The 21,765-nt window shown below is 33.8% G+C and overlaps 1 protein-coding gene across 1 annotated transcript in view; it reads right to left on the reverse strand.

The window, feature by feature from the left end:
- The window catches only part of HELRODRAFT_73674 (hypothetical protein), a gene marked incomplete at both ends in the record, with an annotated part of 20,958 nt that extends 699 nt beyond the window's left edge, over positions 1–20,259 (reverse strand). The window contains 4 exons of the mRNA XM_009014163.1: positions 1,848–1,972; positions 6,470–6,554; positions 7,364–7,654; positions 19,907–20,259. Coding sequence (XP_009012411.1) covers positions 1,848–1,972; positions 6,470–6,554; positions 7,364–7,654; positions 19,907–20,259 — 854 coding nt within the window. The remainder of the gene's footprint in view (positions 1–1,847; positions 1,973–6,469; positions 6,555–7,363; positions 7,655–19,906) is intronic.
- Between the last annotated feature and the right edge of the window lie 1,506 nt (positions 20,260–21,765).

Consider the following 21,765-nt stretch of genomic DNA (forward strand, 5'->3'; position numbering starts at 1 on the left):
AACCGAAGATCGTGCAAGCATTAAAAGAGCGTAATTAAGTACCTACAATTTATTTTCAGATGTACTTAAAATGAGATCCAACTTTTCAAAACTGAAAACAATAAAAATTGTCTTTGTATGCCTAATAACTAAATTGGCAAGACTCCACGCGGAGAAAAATTTAATAAAATATGTATATTACGGTTTTGAAAAAATTAATTGAATCCAGAAAGTAGGGCTTTTCGCGGAAAACTCGAGATACGCGCTAATTTTTGCTTGGGATTGAAGTATTGAAATGTATTTACATAATAGAAAGGTAATGAGAGTTTTTTATTAATTTCATGTGTTTTTCAAGCATCTCAAAATTGAAATTTATTTCCTTACAGTTGACATGCAAATAAGTACCTACGAATCAAAGTTAATATAATATTAATATTTTTCAGGACGTAACACTTGCGTCCATCCTTTGAACAAGTTAATCCGTATAGATAAAAATTGGAAGAATAAAATGTAGCAAAGTAACGAGAAGCAGTTTAGATAAATTTAATTTAATGGAAAACACTAATAAATTTACAAAAATTCAACGTTCGAACTGTAATGCAGGAGTTGAAGCTTGGGCAACTGGTTTATACAATTTCAATTAATTTATTGTTTGGTTTTATTCGGTGAAAATTGAATTGAAATTAACATATTTTCAGTGTATTCCAAGACCACAAGCGAAACCTTTGCAAAATGTTAAAAAACTCACTTAAGGTATAAAAATGAATGTGAGAAATAATTGGACGCTATCGATTTTTTTTCATATTCGTGAACTTCATCGTTATACTTGCTGCCTTGTATGTGAAACTCATTAGAAAGTTGTTCAAAACCAAAAAATTTTTGAATCCATCAGCGGACTGAATTTTTGGCTCATTAATTTTTTCCTCTTCGAACTTGTGCTGTTGAAATAGTTTGACGATAATGTTTTTGTCATTCCTTATGAATCATCATCATGTTTTAATCATTAAGATAATGACAATACCAATTGCGTCATAATGCACACAAAGAACAAAATTTTTTTTTGACGGATTGATTCACTGCATGATTCACTGTCCACTCATTTCAACGTCCACCCTCATTAAAACTTCACATGTCTCTGTCAGGTTTGCCTGCATTAACAAGCATCAATGTGCATTAAAAAATTCAATATAACAAACCTAAAAAACGTTGATAATTATTCTGTGAGAACAAACAACGCAGAAAAGCTAATCTCTTTCTCTCTCTCACACACACACACACACAAACATTCAAACACACACATCTAAGCACGCATGCACAAAAACACAAAATATAATCATCATTCAAACAAGTCACCCACTTATTTAATTAAATATATAAAACACACCGCATATGAAAATGCGGGTTTATGCGTATGAATGCATGCCAGCATAAAAATACTTGAAACCACGGAAAATAGGACTGAAAAAATATGCCGATAAAATTTATTTCCGTGGTTTGCAGTTTATAAAGTTGTTTGAAAATTGTAGTTTTTCCAATTTTTTCAGTAATTTGTAAATTTAAAATCTACATTTAATTTTTTAGTACATTAGTAGAGACATCTTTATCAACACGACCATTATCAATTAACATTATCACTTAACCACCAAAATTTTCACTTAAAAAACCAGCCAACCATCCATCCAACCATCCAACCATCCAACCAACCAACCAACCAACCAACCAACCAACCAACCAACCAACCATCCAACCAACCAACCAACCAACCGACCAACCAACCAACCAACCAACAAACCAACCAACCAACCAACCAGCCAACCAGCTAGCCAACCAACCAACTAACCAACCAACCATCCAACCAACCCACCTACCTCACAGTTAACAATGTCCACCTGCAGTAGAGGGGCGTGGCAAGCGAATTGTACACGACATAAGCCCTGTAGGGCAACCACAGAACAGCAAACATCAAAACGACAATGGCCAACATCTTGATCACCTGATCATACCAGTGAATTAAATTAATTTTATTTAATAAAAAATTCTCCAAAATGTTCCAATAGAAATAATTTTATCGTTTATTTTCTCTTTAAAGATACCGTCAAAGTTTTAACTGAAATTTTCATTATTTAATAAACAGAAAAAAACCTTAAGCAAATAAAAAACATTCAAATTAAAAATTTAATGGTCATTCTTATATTCGTTGGATACATTGTATGTATTGCCTAGATCTCTCTCTCTCTCTCTCTCTCTCTCTCTCTTTCTCTCTCTATGTCTTGTGTCTTGTTGTAATGTGTGCCATCCTTTTTAATTTTGCGTTCAAAATGATGAAGCACCTCTGGTTTTTTAATAAGTAATAAAATATACAATTAAGTTTCATTTCCGTTTTATTTGCTTAAGGTTTTTTTTTTATATGAGAAACATCAACAAAAACAAACGCAGCAGAAAAAACGAATTTATAGAGGAAGGGCGTAAACATGATCATCATGAATGTTACTCCTCATGTTACTCAAAAAATTTTGTTGTTGGGCCGTTGTCGCAGTAAGTTAATGTCACAAAATTTTACATCTGGTTTCGATGAAAAATTCAAAATGGCAAAAAAACTACAGAACAGTTGTCTTATTCCAAAAAAATGTGAAAAAAAACTAAAAATTTGAAGTTAGCTATCTTGTTTGTTATATCTCAAAAACTAAAAAAATTAATAAAACAATAAATTACCAGAAATTTTAAAGAAGGACGAGGGCAAGAAGGTGTAGTGTAGTGGCAAAGTGTCTGGTCATCTGGTCAACTGGTTGCTGTTATCCGGTTCGAATCGAATGCAAAGGAGATCTCCACCTCATGCCTCATGCATTAATTACTTCGCACGTCTGCTCATTATGCCTCCGAATAAAAAGTTGATTCCACAAACGCTTCACAGGCGTTAGGCGCTATATAAATTGAAAAATTGAAACTTCCCTTTTTTGTATGAACATCTGAACAAGGAAACATAGAGAGTAATAAACATCCAGTTAAAACATGCACGGTCGTTTAAAACAGCGGAAAGAATAATTATTTTCAACTTTTTTAAAATGCGTCAAATAATTTACGACAGGCAATGGCTAAGTTATAAAAAGCAAAACCTCTGTAATAAAATGTCGTAAATTGAAAATGTTAAGTGCGGAAGTAATTTTTTAAGTTTTTGTTGGAACTCAAAATAAAAGCAGAGACTATGAAGAAAAAAATTTTTGGCAATGAATAATTCTTTTTAAAAATTACGAATAATGAACGCAATCATAAATCACTCGGCATGTTAGCTCAGGCGGATGAAGTGCAGCGCTTTCGGTTGCTTCCTCAGTGGGTTCACTTGGTTCAAATGCTGTCCGGGCAGAATTTCACAACTATCATTATTAGTGGCTGTGCCGATGTGTGGTTGTTAAAGGTTAAAAGTTAAAAGGTTAAAGGTTACTCTCTCTCTTTTGCATTAGCTTCAGAGGTTTCAACGACAAACACACACAGCGTATATGAATATGCGTGCGAACCGCGCATCATACACATTGCATATGATAGATGGGGATCTCTTTGTATTCGAACCCAGTCATTGCAATAGCAAGACCAGGCGCCTTTAACCATTGAGCCATCACGCCGCCGTTGTTGTGCGATGCATAGCTGTAGTGATGTGTGATTGTGGTTATATGTGGTTGTGGTATTGCATGAATGTGGTTATGTGTGGTTGTCGACATGGAAACCAGTATCATTGATTTTCAGGATATACGTCACTTTTTTTGTTCCTGCTTGGTTTTTTGTTAATTTCTTATTTTGATGTTTCCCTCTTAAAAATTGGTTTCCTCCATCTTCCTTCTTCCTCCACTCATTCCATATTTTCATGCCATTCGTTCTTAACTTCATATTGTCATCATATCATATTCAGTGGTTGGCGCAACATTTTTACAATGAATTCCTAGAAACAACGTAGAAATGATTGCAGATAGCCGAGATAAAATAATTGCTCACTTGAATATTTTATTGTCTTCCTCTTTTCAATAATTTATAGACGCAGGGAGGTTCTACATCAGAGGAACAAACGTTGCGTGTGCGTGCACAACATCCTCCCTGCTAGTTATCTTCATACATCCAAGCCGATTTTTATCCAACATCTTCCAAACACTCTCACTATTTTTTATTCAACATAATAAAATTGGAAATGCTTTTCATGCTTTGATTTGCACAAGTTGCATTCAAACTACTTGTTAAAGAATTTATTTTTAAAATTTGATTTTTGAAATATCTGTGTAAACTCTCTGATTTTATTGAACTTAAAAAATTGACATTTAATAATAATTATTAACTGTAATGAACTTAATAAATGACTTAATATATGAAAAATGAGCAGTGTTGGTGATAAATTCGGCTTAATGTGATTGGCAATCGCATGTTCACGCTTCATCTCTTGATATTACAATTGTATGCCTGCCTGCTTGCCTTGCTGGTGCTAGTAGCATACTTTATAAATGCTCAAATGAAGTTATTCTTAGGCAACAACATTTTTAAAGTCTGACTTAGTTATTTTTATTAAGATAATCGTACATTCTGTTTTATGAATTTCACAAAATTTTTTTTACAATTTCACTTTCATTGAAAAAAAATTTAATGGAAGATTGCGATCAACTAACAATGGATATTTAGGATACGTATCAAACGGTTTTCTTACTTTGTTAGCTTGTTATTAGTTTCTAAGGAGCAAGAAAATAAACAATTATTTCGGCGTATAAAGACAGATGTTCAAAGAATGCATTAACGCAACTGAAACCATTGCGGTCCGATATTTCATTATCTATTCTATGCATTCTTTCAAATTGACCATCATTTCATCCATCATTCTTTTTTTGTTATCGTATTATAAACGCATGCGAACTCGTACACTTTTTATACACACACTCGCCCTAGCCCTACATACACTGACACGCACGCACGCACACACCATACACCACACACACTCGCGCTACACACACACACACACACCCACTTACTACACAACCACAAATGCTAACACACACACACACACACACACACACACACACACACACTACACACTAACACCCAAGCTACACAAACAAAAAACATAAAAGATATCTCAATGTAATGTATAGTAAATCTGTGCGGAAAAAGCGCCAAAATAAACTGCATAACGTAAGGAAAGTCGCAGGCTGACAGAAATAGGAACATTTTTTGACAAAAGATTATTTTTGGTAAATAGAACGAACTTCCTGGATGTGTGGCATACCTACATAGTGGCAAGTTGAAATTGGCAGCCTACTGGCGATCAATATAAAATTCACTTCAATCCAAGGAATTCTCTGGCTGTTTCTGTCAGCTGATTTGTTTGCCTAAAGCTAAATAATTTTGCCAATAAAAATTAAATTAAAGAGCTGGTGTTGCAACGATTGTGAATCTTAACATCATTAATATTTTTCTTTTTTTTCTATTATCTATCAACTCGTCGTAACCATCAACAAAAACACAGACATATGCGCTACATGTTTTCAAATAACATAATATGCTTTCGTGTGTAAATGTGATCTGATTGGTTGGCTCTTCTTGCAATCGAATCGAGTCACATCGAATTTGTTAATATTTATTTCTTCAACTTTTTAATTATTCATGTAAGTTTTTTTAACAGGATGCCAATAAGAAAAAAACTAAGTTGTGAGGTGATTTCAATAATGACGAAGAAGTGGTGAAGACAAACTGGAAAATCATTTGGCTGATATTCTACCTCCTTTTAATGCTTCCCACCAGACAACAAAAATATGCAGATTTGCATTTTGCAAAATATTCATTATTTCAGGCACGTTGTGTTTCAAAATCAAACAATTTTTATGCTAAATAATTCCCTGATTGCAATGTAGGCGTTAATATTATTCTTCACTTAATAATTTTAAGGTAAAATAAACTGCTGGTTTTATAAATAAAACAAATTTAAAATAATAGTTTCATGGAGCTTATTCACTCAAACACCATTTTCCTCAAACTTCATTAGCAATGTTGATCAAACTGTTCAATGTTAGCTCAGATGCATATTGCTCCTTTGTTTATGACGCTTGTTGAAATTTTGTGATGCAGAAGTAAATGTATGTATCAGATTTAACAAGAACAAAAAAATAGCAGAGAAGGTGCGAAAACATGAGAGTAAGAATGATGGAGATGGAATAGGAGACAGTAGTGACAAGAGTGGTAACGGAAGAGATGAGTAAGCCACAAGGTGGAGAATAATATGACTGTTGGAAAAAATGATGCTAAGTTTGAAAAAAATGTTTGTCGAATACAATTCTATACGATTATATGTTTTTAATACGATGTTGAAATGGAATTATGTTTATAATTACAATGATAATGATCTGACTGATGAAACGTGGATTATGATGATAAGCACCCATAATATGCAAGATAACAACAGTGATAATGGGGATGATGATGGAAATAACTAAGACGATACTGTTGATGAGTTACTCACCTGCACTCTATTCCTGTTGGCAAATGTGGTTTGTTTATGAGCAATTGTGTTGTTTGAATTGTGCGACGAAGTGTTGTTGTCGTTTTTGTTGCTGTTGTTGTTGACGGTGTTTGCATTGTTTTCAGCTTTTTGGCTAGTTTTATTTTTGTGAGTTTTTTTATTGTAAGCATTGTTCACGGTTAAATTATTGCCACCAAGCTTTACGATGGCATCTGAGCGCTTGCCTTCTGTTTCCGTGGCTCGTTTTTTAATGGTTTTACTGTTGCAGTTGTTGCTGTTGTTGCCGTCGTTTTCTTCTTCCTTGCTTATGATAATTATGATGGATTGATGCTGCTTGTCAAAAAGTAAATTGTAATCGAATTGCGGATTTGTGTGTATAGGCGAACAAATGTTGTTAATATTAATTTTGTTGTTTTCGACTGACGGTTCCTTTGCGGTGATGCTCACATTTTTGTTGTCAGTCATCATTTTGAATTCAGTTTTTTCATTGTTGACATTTGAACGCAATATTTTATTATTTTTTGCGTTGGTTGAAAATTTAAACTTTTTCTTGAAAAAAAAATTAATATGGTTATATTAACATAAAATTGTAAATGAAATATTAGCACTTCTAATGAAATAACATTCTTGCTAACCTCAAAAAACTTCAATTTTTGCATACAGCGATACTTTGGACTGGCTGCCTTCACTTCATCCACCCAACATTTCTGCTCAACAAAATATTCGCAACTACTCCTCTCCACATCACTCTCGTTTCCAATTCTATCGGAAACATCGTCGACCACATTGGAGAATGACGTTGCGCAATAATTGGCACTATCCACGCTGCTCCTACTGAATCGCTTGATATACCTACCAAATCCTCTTCCACTGCTGCTGCTGCAACTTGCTGCACTACACTCCGACCTGTCAGAAGCTCGCATGCCAGCGCCTCGGTACAATCTTCTTGCGATGAGGACGTAGAGAAGCACGCTGGTGATCAGCGGCAGAAGGTAGAAGACGATGAGGTCTGCCATGAAGTAGATGAAGTAGTGGTTCCTGGCTATCTTGAACGTGCACTCCTCCGTCATGGTCCCATCGTCGTAGGTGCTCTGCTTGGTGTCGGCCAGGAAGAGCCAGGGGGAGCAGTAGGCCAATCCAAACAACCACAAACAGGCCAGTATGCGCAGAGCTCGCTCCACTGTGCAGAATCTGAAAAGTGAAAATAATAAACATCGAAAAGTATTTATTAAAATATTCTGTCAACATTTACCATTTTTCTCTATTAAAATTTTTTAACCAATTTTAAATATGAGTTGATTAATTTTTGCAAATGCTTTAATAATGATAATAATAAAAGCGATTTAAAATAAATTTCATTGAAAGCATTAACTACAACGACAGTTGAGCAGAGTTGACTAGTTGCAATGAACCAGAAAATTGAATTTAATTGTTTTTGATACATCGCAAGATATTGATAAGTTAGAAAAAAACAACATTAAAAGTAAAAACAACTGGAAAAGTAAATTAATTTCTAATGGTTATTTTGCGTCGAAGCTCGCCATTAGCAGATTTCAACTTCACACGAAATGCATTTTCTTGCTCTTGAAGTGGTCTTATACGAAAGCAGTTAATGGTTTCAATTTATTGCTCAATGAAAAAAAGATTCTTCCTTGTTCGTTGGCTGAGGTGTGTCACCGTAAGTATAATGTATCTCATAATGCAAAACGAACATTTATATTCATAATGTCTCGTGTTATGTACAATGTTTGACAATGTTTGTTTGTTTCATGTATAAATGTATCATATAATGTACAATGACCAATACAATACAGTACAGTTCAGTACGTAATGCAGTTTTCCTAAGACGTTGGCAATTGCGGATGTTGAACAAAACAGCAAATGACCAAACACATTTGCAATAAGAGGCTCAATCATAGATTCAATCGTACACTTATAAACCCATTCACGCCTATAAACAACACATAGATTCATCATAAACATATCCACATTTGTATGTACAACTCTGTACAAAAGACGAAACACATTTGCATGTACGTAAAATTTATTAACTGTCGTTATATACAAGAAAGGCCATGCTTCTTTGTTCACTTGTTCTGGCGCTACTATGACACGTGAATGAAATCTTTTTAGAGGTTTTAGCTTGCAAAACATTTCCACTTTTTTTTCCATTTTTTTTCAACCTGGTTTTAAATTTAGTTTTCACGTTTCACTGCTATTTCTTGTGATGCCCACATCATTATTTTGGAAAGACTCTGATTAAGCCCTTTGACAGTTTAAAAATGTTTGTGTATAAATTTGGAGAATAACTACTAATCCAACCTAAACAACACTGGAACCATTATTAGTATGCTTCTGAATCTACTACAATGCAATCGAATGTCATGTTCTTAAGCTGGATCCTGTTTCATTTCGTCAAAGAATTACATTTTTATCCTAATTATTTGCTCAGTTGAAATAAAATTTCTTAAGTCATGCGATGCTTCAGAAATTTATTTTCGTATTAAAAATTTTTTAATTTTTAAATAATAGTATAAAATTTTATAAAATAATACAAAACACACACACACACACCGAAACACACACATACACACACACACAGAAACACACACACACAGAAACACACACACACATTCAAATGAGGTACTAAGGAAAATGGAAAATTAAAAAATAAATTGTCCGTACTTGTGTTATATTGACATTATTATTTTTACATTTGCAGTGTTATCTTTATGTTGAAATACTCTCAAACAAATCTTTGAATTGTAGAATTGCCAAAAAAAATATCTTTTTCACTTTAGAAATTCAATTCAATGATTGTTGAAATTGAGCTAGGTGCTTCAGTACAAGCAATCACGTAACTAACAAATGTGAAAATGATACGTTTGGAAGGGAGTGCCCATGAGTGGTTCCTGGAGCAGCACAGCCTCACGTTGGGTCAGCAAAGGTCAACAGAGGTCAGTAGAGGTCAACTTTAATTTGAAAACGATTGATCATTATGCTCATCAATTCAGCTTAACATTACGAGTCCAATCCACCAATCACGTTATAAATGTTCCTTCGGTGAAATGTATTTTGCATTGAAATCATTAGTAATATTTAAGATTGCGAGTCATTTTTTATCACAAATTTGGCCACTCTGGTGATAAAAGTTATTTTTACTGAGAAGAATTTGTCTTTTGTGCTGCGCATTCTTAAAACTTCAATCTTTCAAATAAATTTTTCATTTATTTTATGGTGCCAGTGTTTTTTGTGCTGTTTAAATTTTTTTTAAATATAAAAGTCATTGCCCTATTTTGTTTTTGCACTGTTCTTAAGAATATATTTCATCCCACGTTAGTATTTCATCCGAACTCGTCGCCATCATCTCTGCTGATTAAACCTGCAAGGAGATTTACCGCAACCGGCGCGATCCAATTTCAACTTTTTTGTCTCCATCAGAAATTAGATTTTTTTCTGCTAATATTCTTATTTTTATACTGAATTAACATCCAAATCAGACATATTTTCAATACACTTATAACAAAAAACTTGTCACTTATCAATGAAGGAAATTTAAAAAACGTCTTCAACAAAATAAAAATTATGGAAAAATAAACAATTTTAGTGATCTTTCTACACAGAAACCCTCTCTACTAGTGCACATAAAAAACTACAATGAACAAATACTTAATAAAAATTCTAATAATGACAAACTTTTCGTGGCAGAAAGAAGCTTACATGACTGAGATATTCTTCGTACAACTAAATTTCATCAAATCGCGCAAAGTTTTGTAAACACATCGGCGAATTCAACAAGATGACGAAGGCGACGATAATCTGGTTTTAAAGGTGATGATGAAGACGGTGATGAGACGTTGTAATAATGATGATGACGACGAAGATGATGATGATATGTTTATAAAGGTGATGATGAAGATAATAACGTAATTATAAAAATGGTGGAGATGATGATGAAATGTAATGATGACGACGAGGTTATAAAGGCGATGAAGAAGATGTAAATGTAGCTTGAAAGATGATGAAGAAGATGAACATGTGGTTATAAAGATGATTAAAATGATGGTGACGTGTAACGATGATGCTGATGATGATCGTCATGTCGGGATGACATTTGTCGGAATTAGCGTGGCGACTGACTGGCTGGAAAGTTTTTCTATCTACGTGTGTTGTACAAGAAAATTTTTCAATTTATTCTTACAAGATCCGTGTTCATGAAAGTTTAGCGAAAAAATCGTTACGTTTAATAACTGTAATTTTGGTGTTTTATGGCAAATGCCGGTAGAGAGCCTACATTCAATTATCTTCAGAGGCATAAAATAATTGTAAAAGAAGTTGTTCTTACGTTGAAGTTCAGGAGAAGGTTGTACGATTGAGTAATGAAGTCAGGCCGCCCAGTTGCGGTCAAATTTGCAATATTTATCTCTTATTTTTTATTTATTTACTCATTTTTATAAATAAATAAATATATAATTAGTTTAATTATTTACTACATGAAGGTCTATGAAGGTTTTTATATACATACATATACACACACTCACATTCATTTAAAAGTGTGAATGTTACTGCGTGTTAATGCTTTTGCAAGTTAATTTCATTTTTACTTCCATCGACGTTATTGTTTGCATATTTGTTGATATACAACTAATGAAAGTGTAGCGAGATTTCGAAATTATAAGAATGATTTGTTAGTCTGACCTTTGAACTTATCAGCGTACGATGGAATTATTCAAATATTTTTTTCACAGCTGTAACATCCCAACATCTGGATCACAGCTCTCACTCGACCAACATTACAAACGTTTTTTGATACCAGAAATTCTGTTTCGCACGTTGAAAACTTAATATTTCAAGCTTACGGAGTTGAAAGTAGTTTTGTGGACAAAACATCAACAGGAGCACTGGAAAGCATTCACACGCTCAATACACGCGCGATTGATCCTGCACCAATGGTTTTAATAATGGATGATCTGCGATGTTCAATAAATGATGCATGATGCATGGTGTGTGGTGCATGGTGCATGGTGCATGATGATTATTTATTTGCTACGATGACAAAATCAAATTCTAAGATATTTCTTACAATTTTTTTTGTATTTAATATTGCTGCCGTATTTCAAATTTTAAATTTACATGTGCTGAACAATTTTTTCTAATTCTGACTATTTAATCACAATTCTTAAAATTCTAACAATCTAGACTATAGTTGGAAGAAGTATGAAAATTATTTTATGTACAAATTCCATCGCGTGCTTTGAAAAGAGACTAGCGTCGACTACATTGAAACGAATGAAGGATCCTTCCTTTTATATGCAGCGCAAACGAATGAAGGGTCCTTCCGTTGATATGCAGCACAAACGAATGAAGGGTCCTTCCTTTGATATGCAGCACAAACAAGCTGTACAAATTAGTTTTATCTTTTGCAGAGGTGAATGAATTCAAAAGCCTCACTACTGTTCATCTCTTCATTTAACATTTTTGAAACGTAAACCTAACGCAAGTACATTACAACCAAGCAGCATTTTCAATTAATTCTTTATTTCCTTTCATGTTTTCATTACATTTTGCAAACATGACGAAAAACTTTTTCAATTAAAAATTCAATGAAGTGTTACATAAAAATCTCGATGGTGTGAATGAACATTTCCATAAGGTGGAATGGGGTGATGATATTCTGAGCAGGCACGGAGTTGAATTGGATGGAGCGAGTAATGAGGTGTGTGTTGTGCGTGTGTGCTCGCTCTGCCAATCTCTATTTTATAGTTAACATAGCAATTATTTCAATAAGCAATTATTCAAATATATATTTATAAAGGGTTATCTTAATTTGTAAACGAGTGGTTGAAAAGTTAAATGAACTTGGAAAAAAACAACAAAACATGAATTTTTAGTCACTTGTGGATTTAATTTGGATGCGTTGGAAAAAGAATTGTGCACCACTAATGTGTTGATATATACGTTGAAAAATACTTGAAATGATTATCATGTTTTAAAATGATACTATATCACAGTTTGCAGATATCATAGATACAGGATTGAAATTGTCCATAGTTTCACTATTTGAAACTTTTATTCCAAGTTTGGAATGTTAGTAACCCTACTCCCACCATCAATGAATGATCTCATTCACCTCAAACTTTTTATACATCAGAAAATTAAAAATCTCAACAAAGGGATCGCAAATAAAAATTTGAATGGTTTAATTAAATTTATATAACAAATTTATTTTGAATTTATTTTAACTTTATTTCAAATTTATTTCAAAAGACCACTAACGCGCTTGCTGTTCCATTACTGACATTTATGTTGATTGACGTCTTGCACTGTCCGAGTTGATCGTTCGTCAAATTTTAATGGTAGTTTTGTGGATGGTTTTGCTTAATAAATCATTGAGCCTGTCACATGGAGTTAATTTAAAAAACAAATCGTTCCTTAGTGAAATAAAAATATCCGTGGCAGCTTCTCAATATGTTGTTGGATAATTATTTTTTGTTACGCCATCATGAACCTTTTGAAGAAGTTTTATTAAAACTTTTCCAGTCCGTTTGAAAAATAAAACGCCCACAGTGAAAATTTAAAAAAACATTTAAAATTGAAATGGCACTCTGCATTTAATAGTAATCTAAAAAAATATAATTGTAAATGTTATAAAAAAAGTTTGGATAGCAGTTTTAATAAATGAAATTAAGGAAATGAATTTAGAAAATGATGCAAAACACAACTTTCAATATATTTACAGGTTCATCAAAATTTTTTTTGTTATTTGTTTGCAATGTTGCTGTATTTTCCAGCGGTTATAACATTATAACTGGCTGTTAATCATCTCATCTGCATCTACCGGAAGTGTCAAACTGGAACTCAAGCAACTCAAACAAAAAGTCGACCCTTCAGATGTTTCCGAGTCTGATGGGTAAAAATCTCTTTTTGCGTTCGAACCTTGTAGCTGCTACACAAAACCGTGCACATTTCATTGCGCTAGTTTTCTGCGTAAATTTTTCAACAAATCTTAACCCAGAATCTTTAATTTTATACGTTTAACCAAGTTTGGTGCAAATGTAAAGACTGCTAAAAAAAGCAAAAATGGCTGTTTTTACAGTCACGTGCTGAAACATGTTGGATTGAAAACATCAAAAAAAGTTGTTCACTCTGTATGTCACAAGATTAGTTTAATAATGGAAAATTGCTTGAATTAAAATAATAAAAAAAATTGAAAACATCATCTCTCCATCATCATCTTCATCATATTCAACATCATCTTCACAATCAATTTCACCATCTTCTTAACAAACAAGCCACTATCACAATTTTTAAAGTTTTGTTATTATATGAATGGGGAATTGCAACTCAATTAAGTGTGAAATGATTTTTTTAAATTCTGCGATTCAAAAATAAATGAAGAATTTAATCAGATTCCAGAATGATTATTAAAATAATTTCACATTTATTTGCGGAAATCATTACTGCATGTCTCTTTATTAACGCAATTTTTAAAGGCATATTTTTGCACTTCTATATTTCTGTAAGCGGTTAGCTCAGTTCATTTCTACATACATTGCCTGTCTAAAAACCCAACGACAGGCCTGTGCAAATATGCATCCACAATTGAATAACTTGCGACAATTTTTTCTGCACATCAACAAAGACGGACTGCATTTTATTTGAAATGGTGCTAGAAAATAACATAGGACTTGTATCATACCTGCTTGCCAGCAATCATTCAGTTGGGAAGGTGTGCCTGTGACATTTTTAGCATTCAATCACACGATCCTACTAAGCCGACGACACCTATCACACACACACACACCACACACACACACCACACACACACACACACACGCGCGCACACACACAAACAACAATTGATGTAGGATGTATTTGAGAATAGTGACAAACTGATGCGAACATTGATCACGCTACGTTTCAGAATGCGTGTGGATAGATGGTTGGATAGAGAGATGAATGGGTAGATGGATGAATGGATGAATAGATAGATGGACGGATGAATGGATGGATGGGTGGATAAATGGATGGATGGATGGATAGATGACTAGAACAAAAGATAAATAAATAGACGACTAGATGGATATAGAAACGGATAGGTTGATTTAAAAAAATGTTGGACTATGAAGAAAACTAATACAGGTAAGTGACAAAAGTAAAACTTAATTTTTTTAAAATGCATTTGCAATCTTCCAGTTAAGTTAAATAGCCTATATTGTTGTTGCTGATGTTGTTGTTGTTGTTACGTGTGGTGTAGTTTAGTTACAATCGATCAATTTCAATGCAGCTCGGAGATAATTGTGATGGAAGGAAAGTGAAAATTACTGCCTGAGATAAATTGAATGAGTGTCAAATAATAACACAAATTAATTGTTCACTGATTGAATGAATCACTAAATGGATATATGAATAAATAAATTTCTGAAAAAAAAGTCTAGAATGAATGAATAAAAAAAACGAGAAAGCAAATCATGAAAAAAAATAGAAATAAAACAATAAAATAAATTGGAAAACCACAAAATGAAAAAATGAAGGATGGCGAATGAATATGAGGAGATATGAGAGATTAATCAGCGGCAGATGTTTTGTGCATTTCCTCTCCGGGCGGATCCATGCATCCTCTTGCCCAAAGGAAATAAACAACATGGCATTAATTCATGGCTCTGTTTGTGGAATCATCATAATGCTCGTTTCAATGAGTGGATGATGAGGACAATGTTTATAATGTTGATTATGGTGAAAATATTCATCATAGTTATTATAACGATAATCAAATTTTTAAAAATACAAAAATTTTGCCACAATGGCATTGATTAACAGGATCAATCAACACAACAAATAACTCAAAGATAAACATTTGAAACTTACTGAAAAGATAATTTTTTGAATTTCAAAGTGGTTGAATTGGAAAAATGGGCCTGGTTTTATTGCGGAAATGACGTAAACAAGGTCATTGTGGTTTCTCTAGTTAGATTTTATTTGTCAGCAATTCAATTGAACTGTGAAATGAGTGATGGTGGAGCGCGTTTCTCTGGCAAGCTGATGCGCCTCTATAGGTTTGTTTTACTTTCATCACCTTATTTTTTTCCCAAAATATTCCAATAAAGGATATTCAGATAATATCTACTAACTTTCGAATGGGTAAAAACATTACAGTCGCATGCGTATTTACATGTAGATATCATAAACATACATCAACAAGAGAACGTGATAAGCTTAACGTGACGTCATGGAGAAAGAAAATGGCCCGCCGAACGCAACGAGTGGATAATTTTGTTTTATGCACTTCCTCCACAGAACTTGTGGCAGGACCGAAGTTAGCAGGGGAAATAATAATAATTCGTGTCAAGATAATGATGATGATGTCGAGGTGATGATGATGATGATTTATGTCGATGATGGTGATGATGATGATGATTTATGTCGATGATGGTGATGATGAGGATTGATGTCGAGGGGATGATGATGATTCACTTGAAAATATTTAAAATCAGGAAAAACTTCAAAAATGATTTGTATTTCAGTTCAATTAAATTAATAGATATTTTAAAACTTTTTGACATTTAATTTTCAGCCATAACATGTAAAAAATTTGATACATTTTGTAATTTGGATTTTTGTTCATTTAACCACCTTCGATTTACACGTGAACGAATTCTTGATGGAAAGAATGTATAAACTATTTTAAAAAACTGCTCAAAATACGACCAATAAAAATTGAAAATGAATTCTTCTGCTGCAGAGTAAACTTGAATGAATGAACGAAGCTTGTCGTCATCGTCCAACTATCTAGCATTCCGTAATGTTTCAACTCATGCAAAGTCTCATTTACATTTTTTTACCTGTTATAATAGCAACACGATTATGCGCATTTGTTACAGTTAAACGTAAATAAATTTTAGTTTATAAAAATGATATTAATTCGGTAAACCTGCTCACGCAGTAGAAAAACATGATTCAAAAGATTACTGTGAAAAGTCAAGCGAGTCCTCCTTACAGCCTGTACGTAATTCTCTCGCCAGCGCATTCCTAGTACGTGGGCGTGTGCAATGTGACGGACAAGAATTGTTTTAATTAAAAAATATAACATGGCGATGTTTGATACCATGCTGCGTTGAATCAACGTATTAATTTTTAAATCAATATGAATTAACGGAATCAATAGACTCTTAACAGATGGTAGATTTATAACAGAAACCAGGTGAGGTTTCCAGCGAAGACAGCTGCTGAAGTTGCGTTTTTTCCGGCACGACATTTTATTCAATTTAATGTTGCACGTCAGTGGCGCATCTAGACCACGTTAACGGTAAGGGTCAACATTTTAATTTTGACAGGGGACACTAAAACTTCCAAATTTTTGCTGGTGTGGTGCTTAATTTTCAACCTGATTCCGTTGTTTCATTCGTATGACGGAGTGTTTATATTTTTGAATGAAGCAACCATTTATTTTTGTTTTTGATTTATGTCAGGTATTTATTAATATATTATATTCTCAAGCATTGGATCATTGCTGGAATGTCTCATTGAACTACACAAACGATCTAACGATAAATCATTTGATGCCTCTCTGATTGAAAAAGTAATGATTTTGCTTTCAAACAACGAACTTTTAAATTTTATTCTACACTTGTAGAATTTACGATGCACAAATTACGTCAAGTTTGGGTATCAACCGAAACAATCCCAATAAAATTATCTAAGTCCTAAGGATTGGATATTATATTTTTATAAGTGTATTCAACATAAATAAAAATATTTTAGGTGGTCCAGGATTTAAAATTTTAATTGAACCTGAAATATCTAAAACAGGCGAGCCTGAATACGTCTGACTATTTTAAAAGGGAGAACCCATTTATATACATTCAAGCGAGAATTCTTGTAAATGCATTTTGGACACTGCCTGTCTGAAGCAACTAATGAGAAATCACGCCAGATCGCACATCACCATATCGGTGGGACACCTCAAAAGAAAAATAACTCATGAAGGATGGTCGACCGGTCAATTAAGACAAAAATGCATGCCACAGATAATGTGCCTCTCATCCTTTATCATTCTTTATTGCACGCAGACTTATTTACTGCCCAATGCTTTTATGTAAGAAGTTAACTGTGAGTGTTTATTGTTTATAGGATGTTAAAAGAAAAATGAAAATTAAAAAAGATTTAACTGAACATGGCGTGGCATGTTAAAATTATTTATTTATATTATTCTCCAAAAATTAAAAAGTATTAAAAATTTATAGATATAATTCACATCAAAAAGAAAAATGTCCTGATAACTTTCATTAAATTTATGATTACCTTGAATGGTGGAAAATATACTCGAATGTGAGTTTGTGTTAATCTTTTGTTTACGTGCCGTCAATCAAAATAAATTAGTTTAAAATGAAATGGCAGCTGCTTCATAGTTTGTACAACATTTTTTTAATTTTTGTTGCGATTATGCAGCTATTTAAAAAATGGACAAAAAAATTTTGAGTTTTTTGTCTGTCTGTCTGTTTGTCTGTTTGTTTGTTTATGCAACAGTTTCGGGTGTCATTAATTCATTCATGCATACAACAGATAACGCCCACGTCCGCGTTTTACAGCCGCATTCATGTTTTTCAATGTTTTAAAATATCTATTCATTATTAATTTTAAACGCATACCAAAAACAGTTACAATAAAAGTTCATAAAATTTTACAAGAGTTTTTTTCTGTTATAATTCTTATTAATTTTTGAAATCTGATTTGGCTAATTTATTTAATTAACCTGCTTCGGTAGGCGTTCGTTCGAATGAAAATAAGCCATATCGACTGACTTCAATGTTTTGCACATAATGTGACTCGTAACAAGTTAATGAACCTTTATTCTAAAGTAAGAAAGATTATCAAAATAATAAATGATACAATTCTATATTAATGTGTGTAATAAAATGACCAGCGTAAAACAACATTTGCAGAAGCTTACAAACTGCGGGTATTTCGTTAGTTACAAATTTATTTTTCAGAACTTCAAATATTTGAGTGATGATCAGTTCGACGTGTAATAAAAGTGTGCATTTCTTGAAGCATTTATCAAAATATGTAACAAGGTCCATGAATTCAATGGAACATGCTCGAATTTGTAAAGTTGCTTGTTTGAAACAGTAACAGTTTAAACTCACGCGAAACTCATTTTTGAACAACGAAACCAACCTACATCAATCTATTTTCACTATGTCATGTTTATTTTCTTCTTCACAAATTACTTAGAGGTTTCAACAATGACACACACCACACACACACACAAACACACACAAACACACACAAACACGCACGTACGTGCACACACACACACACACGTCACGCTGGACGTATTGCTTCCTCATTTAGCATTTAGTAAAATTAATCATCGCGTTTAATACTTGATACAAAAAATTTTTGGTTTATGTTAAAATTGATAACAAGTGCTTTGAATTTGTAGATAACTCAAAACTCAGATCTAAAATAACAATCATTATTTCATCAAGTAACTTTTGTTACACTTCAAAAATAATTTTTTCATTTTCGTGAGCTGTACGTGTCCATTCAACACTCTTACTACATTTGCTGTTTATTTGAAAATTCAAGTCTAATCTGTCACGTTCATAAAACATTTTGTTAAATTTAAAAAAAATCAAACATTGGTGGCAAAGTTTGTCATAAAGTGGAGTCCAGTTTCTCTTTGTATCAGCGAAATATCTTTCTTACCTACCCACCTTCCTTCCATCCGACCATCACAGACCATCAACCGTTTTCTATCATACTGGATGCAATGCTTTTGATAGTTTTTTGGTCAGAATGATTTTGTCTGGAGCTGTTTTTGAAAGAAGCTCGTCAAACATATTTAAAAATTTATAAATACAAAGCGTACATCTTACATAAGATTGCTTTTCTAAATCAATAGCGCACAGCAAATTGAAACGACAGACAAACGCCTTTTTTGCGCGCCACATAATCACGTGATCAATTACGTCATACAGAACTGTCATGTCAGCTTGTTTCCAATTTGATATAAATAACAAATTTAATTTGCATTTTTATTTTACGTAGAACTAGAAAATATTTTAATCCACTATTCATTGCATGACTATTTGCGTGGAGAGCAGGAATAGACCAACCCACTCAACTGCTCAGATGCGCAAACAACATTTGACTGAAGAAGTTCTGAAGACGCAGCCTATGAATATAATGATGAGTGATGGGAGGAAGGCTTGACGAATGACGCTCCGTTCCTGAAGTGCAATGAAAGAGTTCTTCAGGTTGGCGGTTCTTTTAAGCCCTTTAATCAATTGCGCAACAAACACGCTTCTGTACAAATTGAAGAGATAATCCGCGAACATTCATTCAATTTTGCAAATTGGCACTTAATCTAACAAATTTAAAAAACGTACATTTACATACAAATATAAAAACATACAAAACAAACTAGGATGTACAAACCTATGAGTAAGAATGGGGTGGCAGATAGCGGCAAACCTTTCGACAGTGAACGCCGTGATGGAGAGGGAGCCCAAGTTGATCGCCAGGTACTGCGCGAAGACCATGCTCTTGCAGGCAACCCTTCCAAAGACGTAATCATCGACGATGTTGAAAAAGTCAACGATGGTCGGCGGGCAGGCGAAGATGAGCAGCAACAGATCGGCCACCGCTAGCGACACCAGGTAACAATTCGTGGGCGTGTGCATGGACTTCCACCTGGACACTACGATGACCACCATAATGTTTCCCATCAACCCAACCATGAAGATGCTTCCGACAAGCAGACTGCCCACCAGACGGTAGGAGTTGGAATAATATTGGGGGAGTCTGCGAATTTTTGTTGAGTTGCTGTTGTTGTTGATGCTGTTGTTGATAGCGATGTTGTTGTAAGCCTTGTTAATTTTGGCTAAGTTTGTTTTACAAACTGTTATGTTTGCGTTATTGATGATTTCACCACCGTTGACGTTGATGTTATAAATGCTTTCAGTGAAGTTGATGTTGTTGTTGATGTCTGAAACGGTGCCCACGATGGCGTTATAGTCGTTAATGTTGTTGTTGTTGATGTTGCTGGCGGTGTTTTTGTTGAGATTTTTGTTGATGTCACTGCTGATGTTGTTTTTAATGTCGTTTAGGATGCTGTTAATGTTGATGTTGTTGTTGTTGTCCTCGCTGGTTTTCTGATTTATAATTTTTTCACCATTGAAATTAACTTCGTTTTTGTCAAGCAAATTGTTGTTGCCGTTGCTCAGAGAATCATGATCATAATGGTTGCTGCTGTTGTTGATGACGCTAATAATGTGAACATTTTTATGATCGGAATGCTTTCCATAGTTATTTTCAGTATTTGCTGTTTGTTCTTCGACATCAGTGACGTCATTATGCGACTGTGGGTGGTTGTGCTGATGATGGTGGTCATTTATCATCATGGAGTCTGCAGAGTCGCTGTTCACGCTGGTCATCATGATGATGACGTCATTTCTATTTTCTTTGGTTACATTGTTAGCATTGTAGTGATTGTTGTTCATATTGTTACCTTTGCTTAGAAGGTTTATGTGGCCGCAAGAAAGGCTTCCGTAGCTAATATTTTGGTTGCTAGTATTGTTTCCGTTGCTAAATTCATTTACATATTCTTGATCATTATCCTCCCTGCTTTGTTCAATGCTTCTAATATCGCTACCATGGCTACTATGTTTGTAGGTCGTCGTAAAATCTCTGTTGCTGACACTACTAACGTTAATGTTACTGACGTTACTGTTGATGTGAGAATGGAAGTTGAAGTCTTCAGCTAATTTAGGGAAGGTAGTTGTTGTTGATGCTGCTGTTGTTGATGCTGTTGTTGTTGTTGCTGTTGCTGTAGTTGCTGCTGTTGTTGTTGTTGCTGTTGTTGTTGCTGCTGTAGTTGCTGTTGTTGATGCTGTTGTTTTAGTTGCTGCTGCTGTTGTTGTTGCTGCTGTTTTTGTTGCTGCATGTAAAAACTTGTTAGCAGTAGTGAGGAAAGTTTGTTCATTTTTATTGTCAACCTGGGCATGGGGGATGGGGTTTCTAGTATTAATAAAAGTAAAATTACTGCCTACTGTCCTGTTACTGTTTCGATGAACGATGCTATTACTGCTGCTATATGGTGACAGTTTACTATTGATTTCTGATTCTCCAATGTTCTTATAATTCAATTCATCTGAATTGGGAATTTTTGCGCGATTCGTAACAGTAGAGTTGCCAGCAGTAATAGTATTAGCAGTGGTAATAATAGTAGCTTTAGAAGCAGCAGCTGTAGAAGTAGTAGTTGTAGTCGTGGTGATGATGGCGGTGATGGTAGCGGT

This window comes from Helobdella robusta (genome assembly GCF_000326865.2).
Source record: "Helobdella robusta unplaced genomic scaffold HELROscaffold_13, whole genome shotgun sequence".
Classification (NCBI taxonomy): Eukaryota; Metazoa; Annelida; class Clitellata; order Rhynchobdellida; family Glossiphoniidae; genus Helobdella; species Helobdella robusta.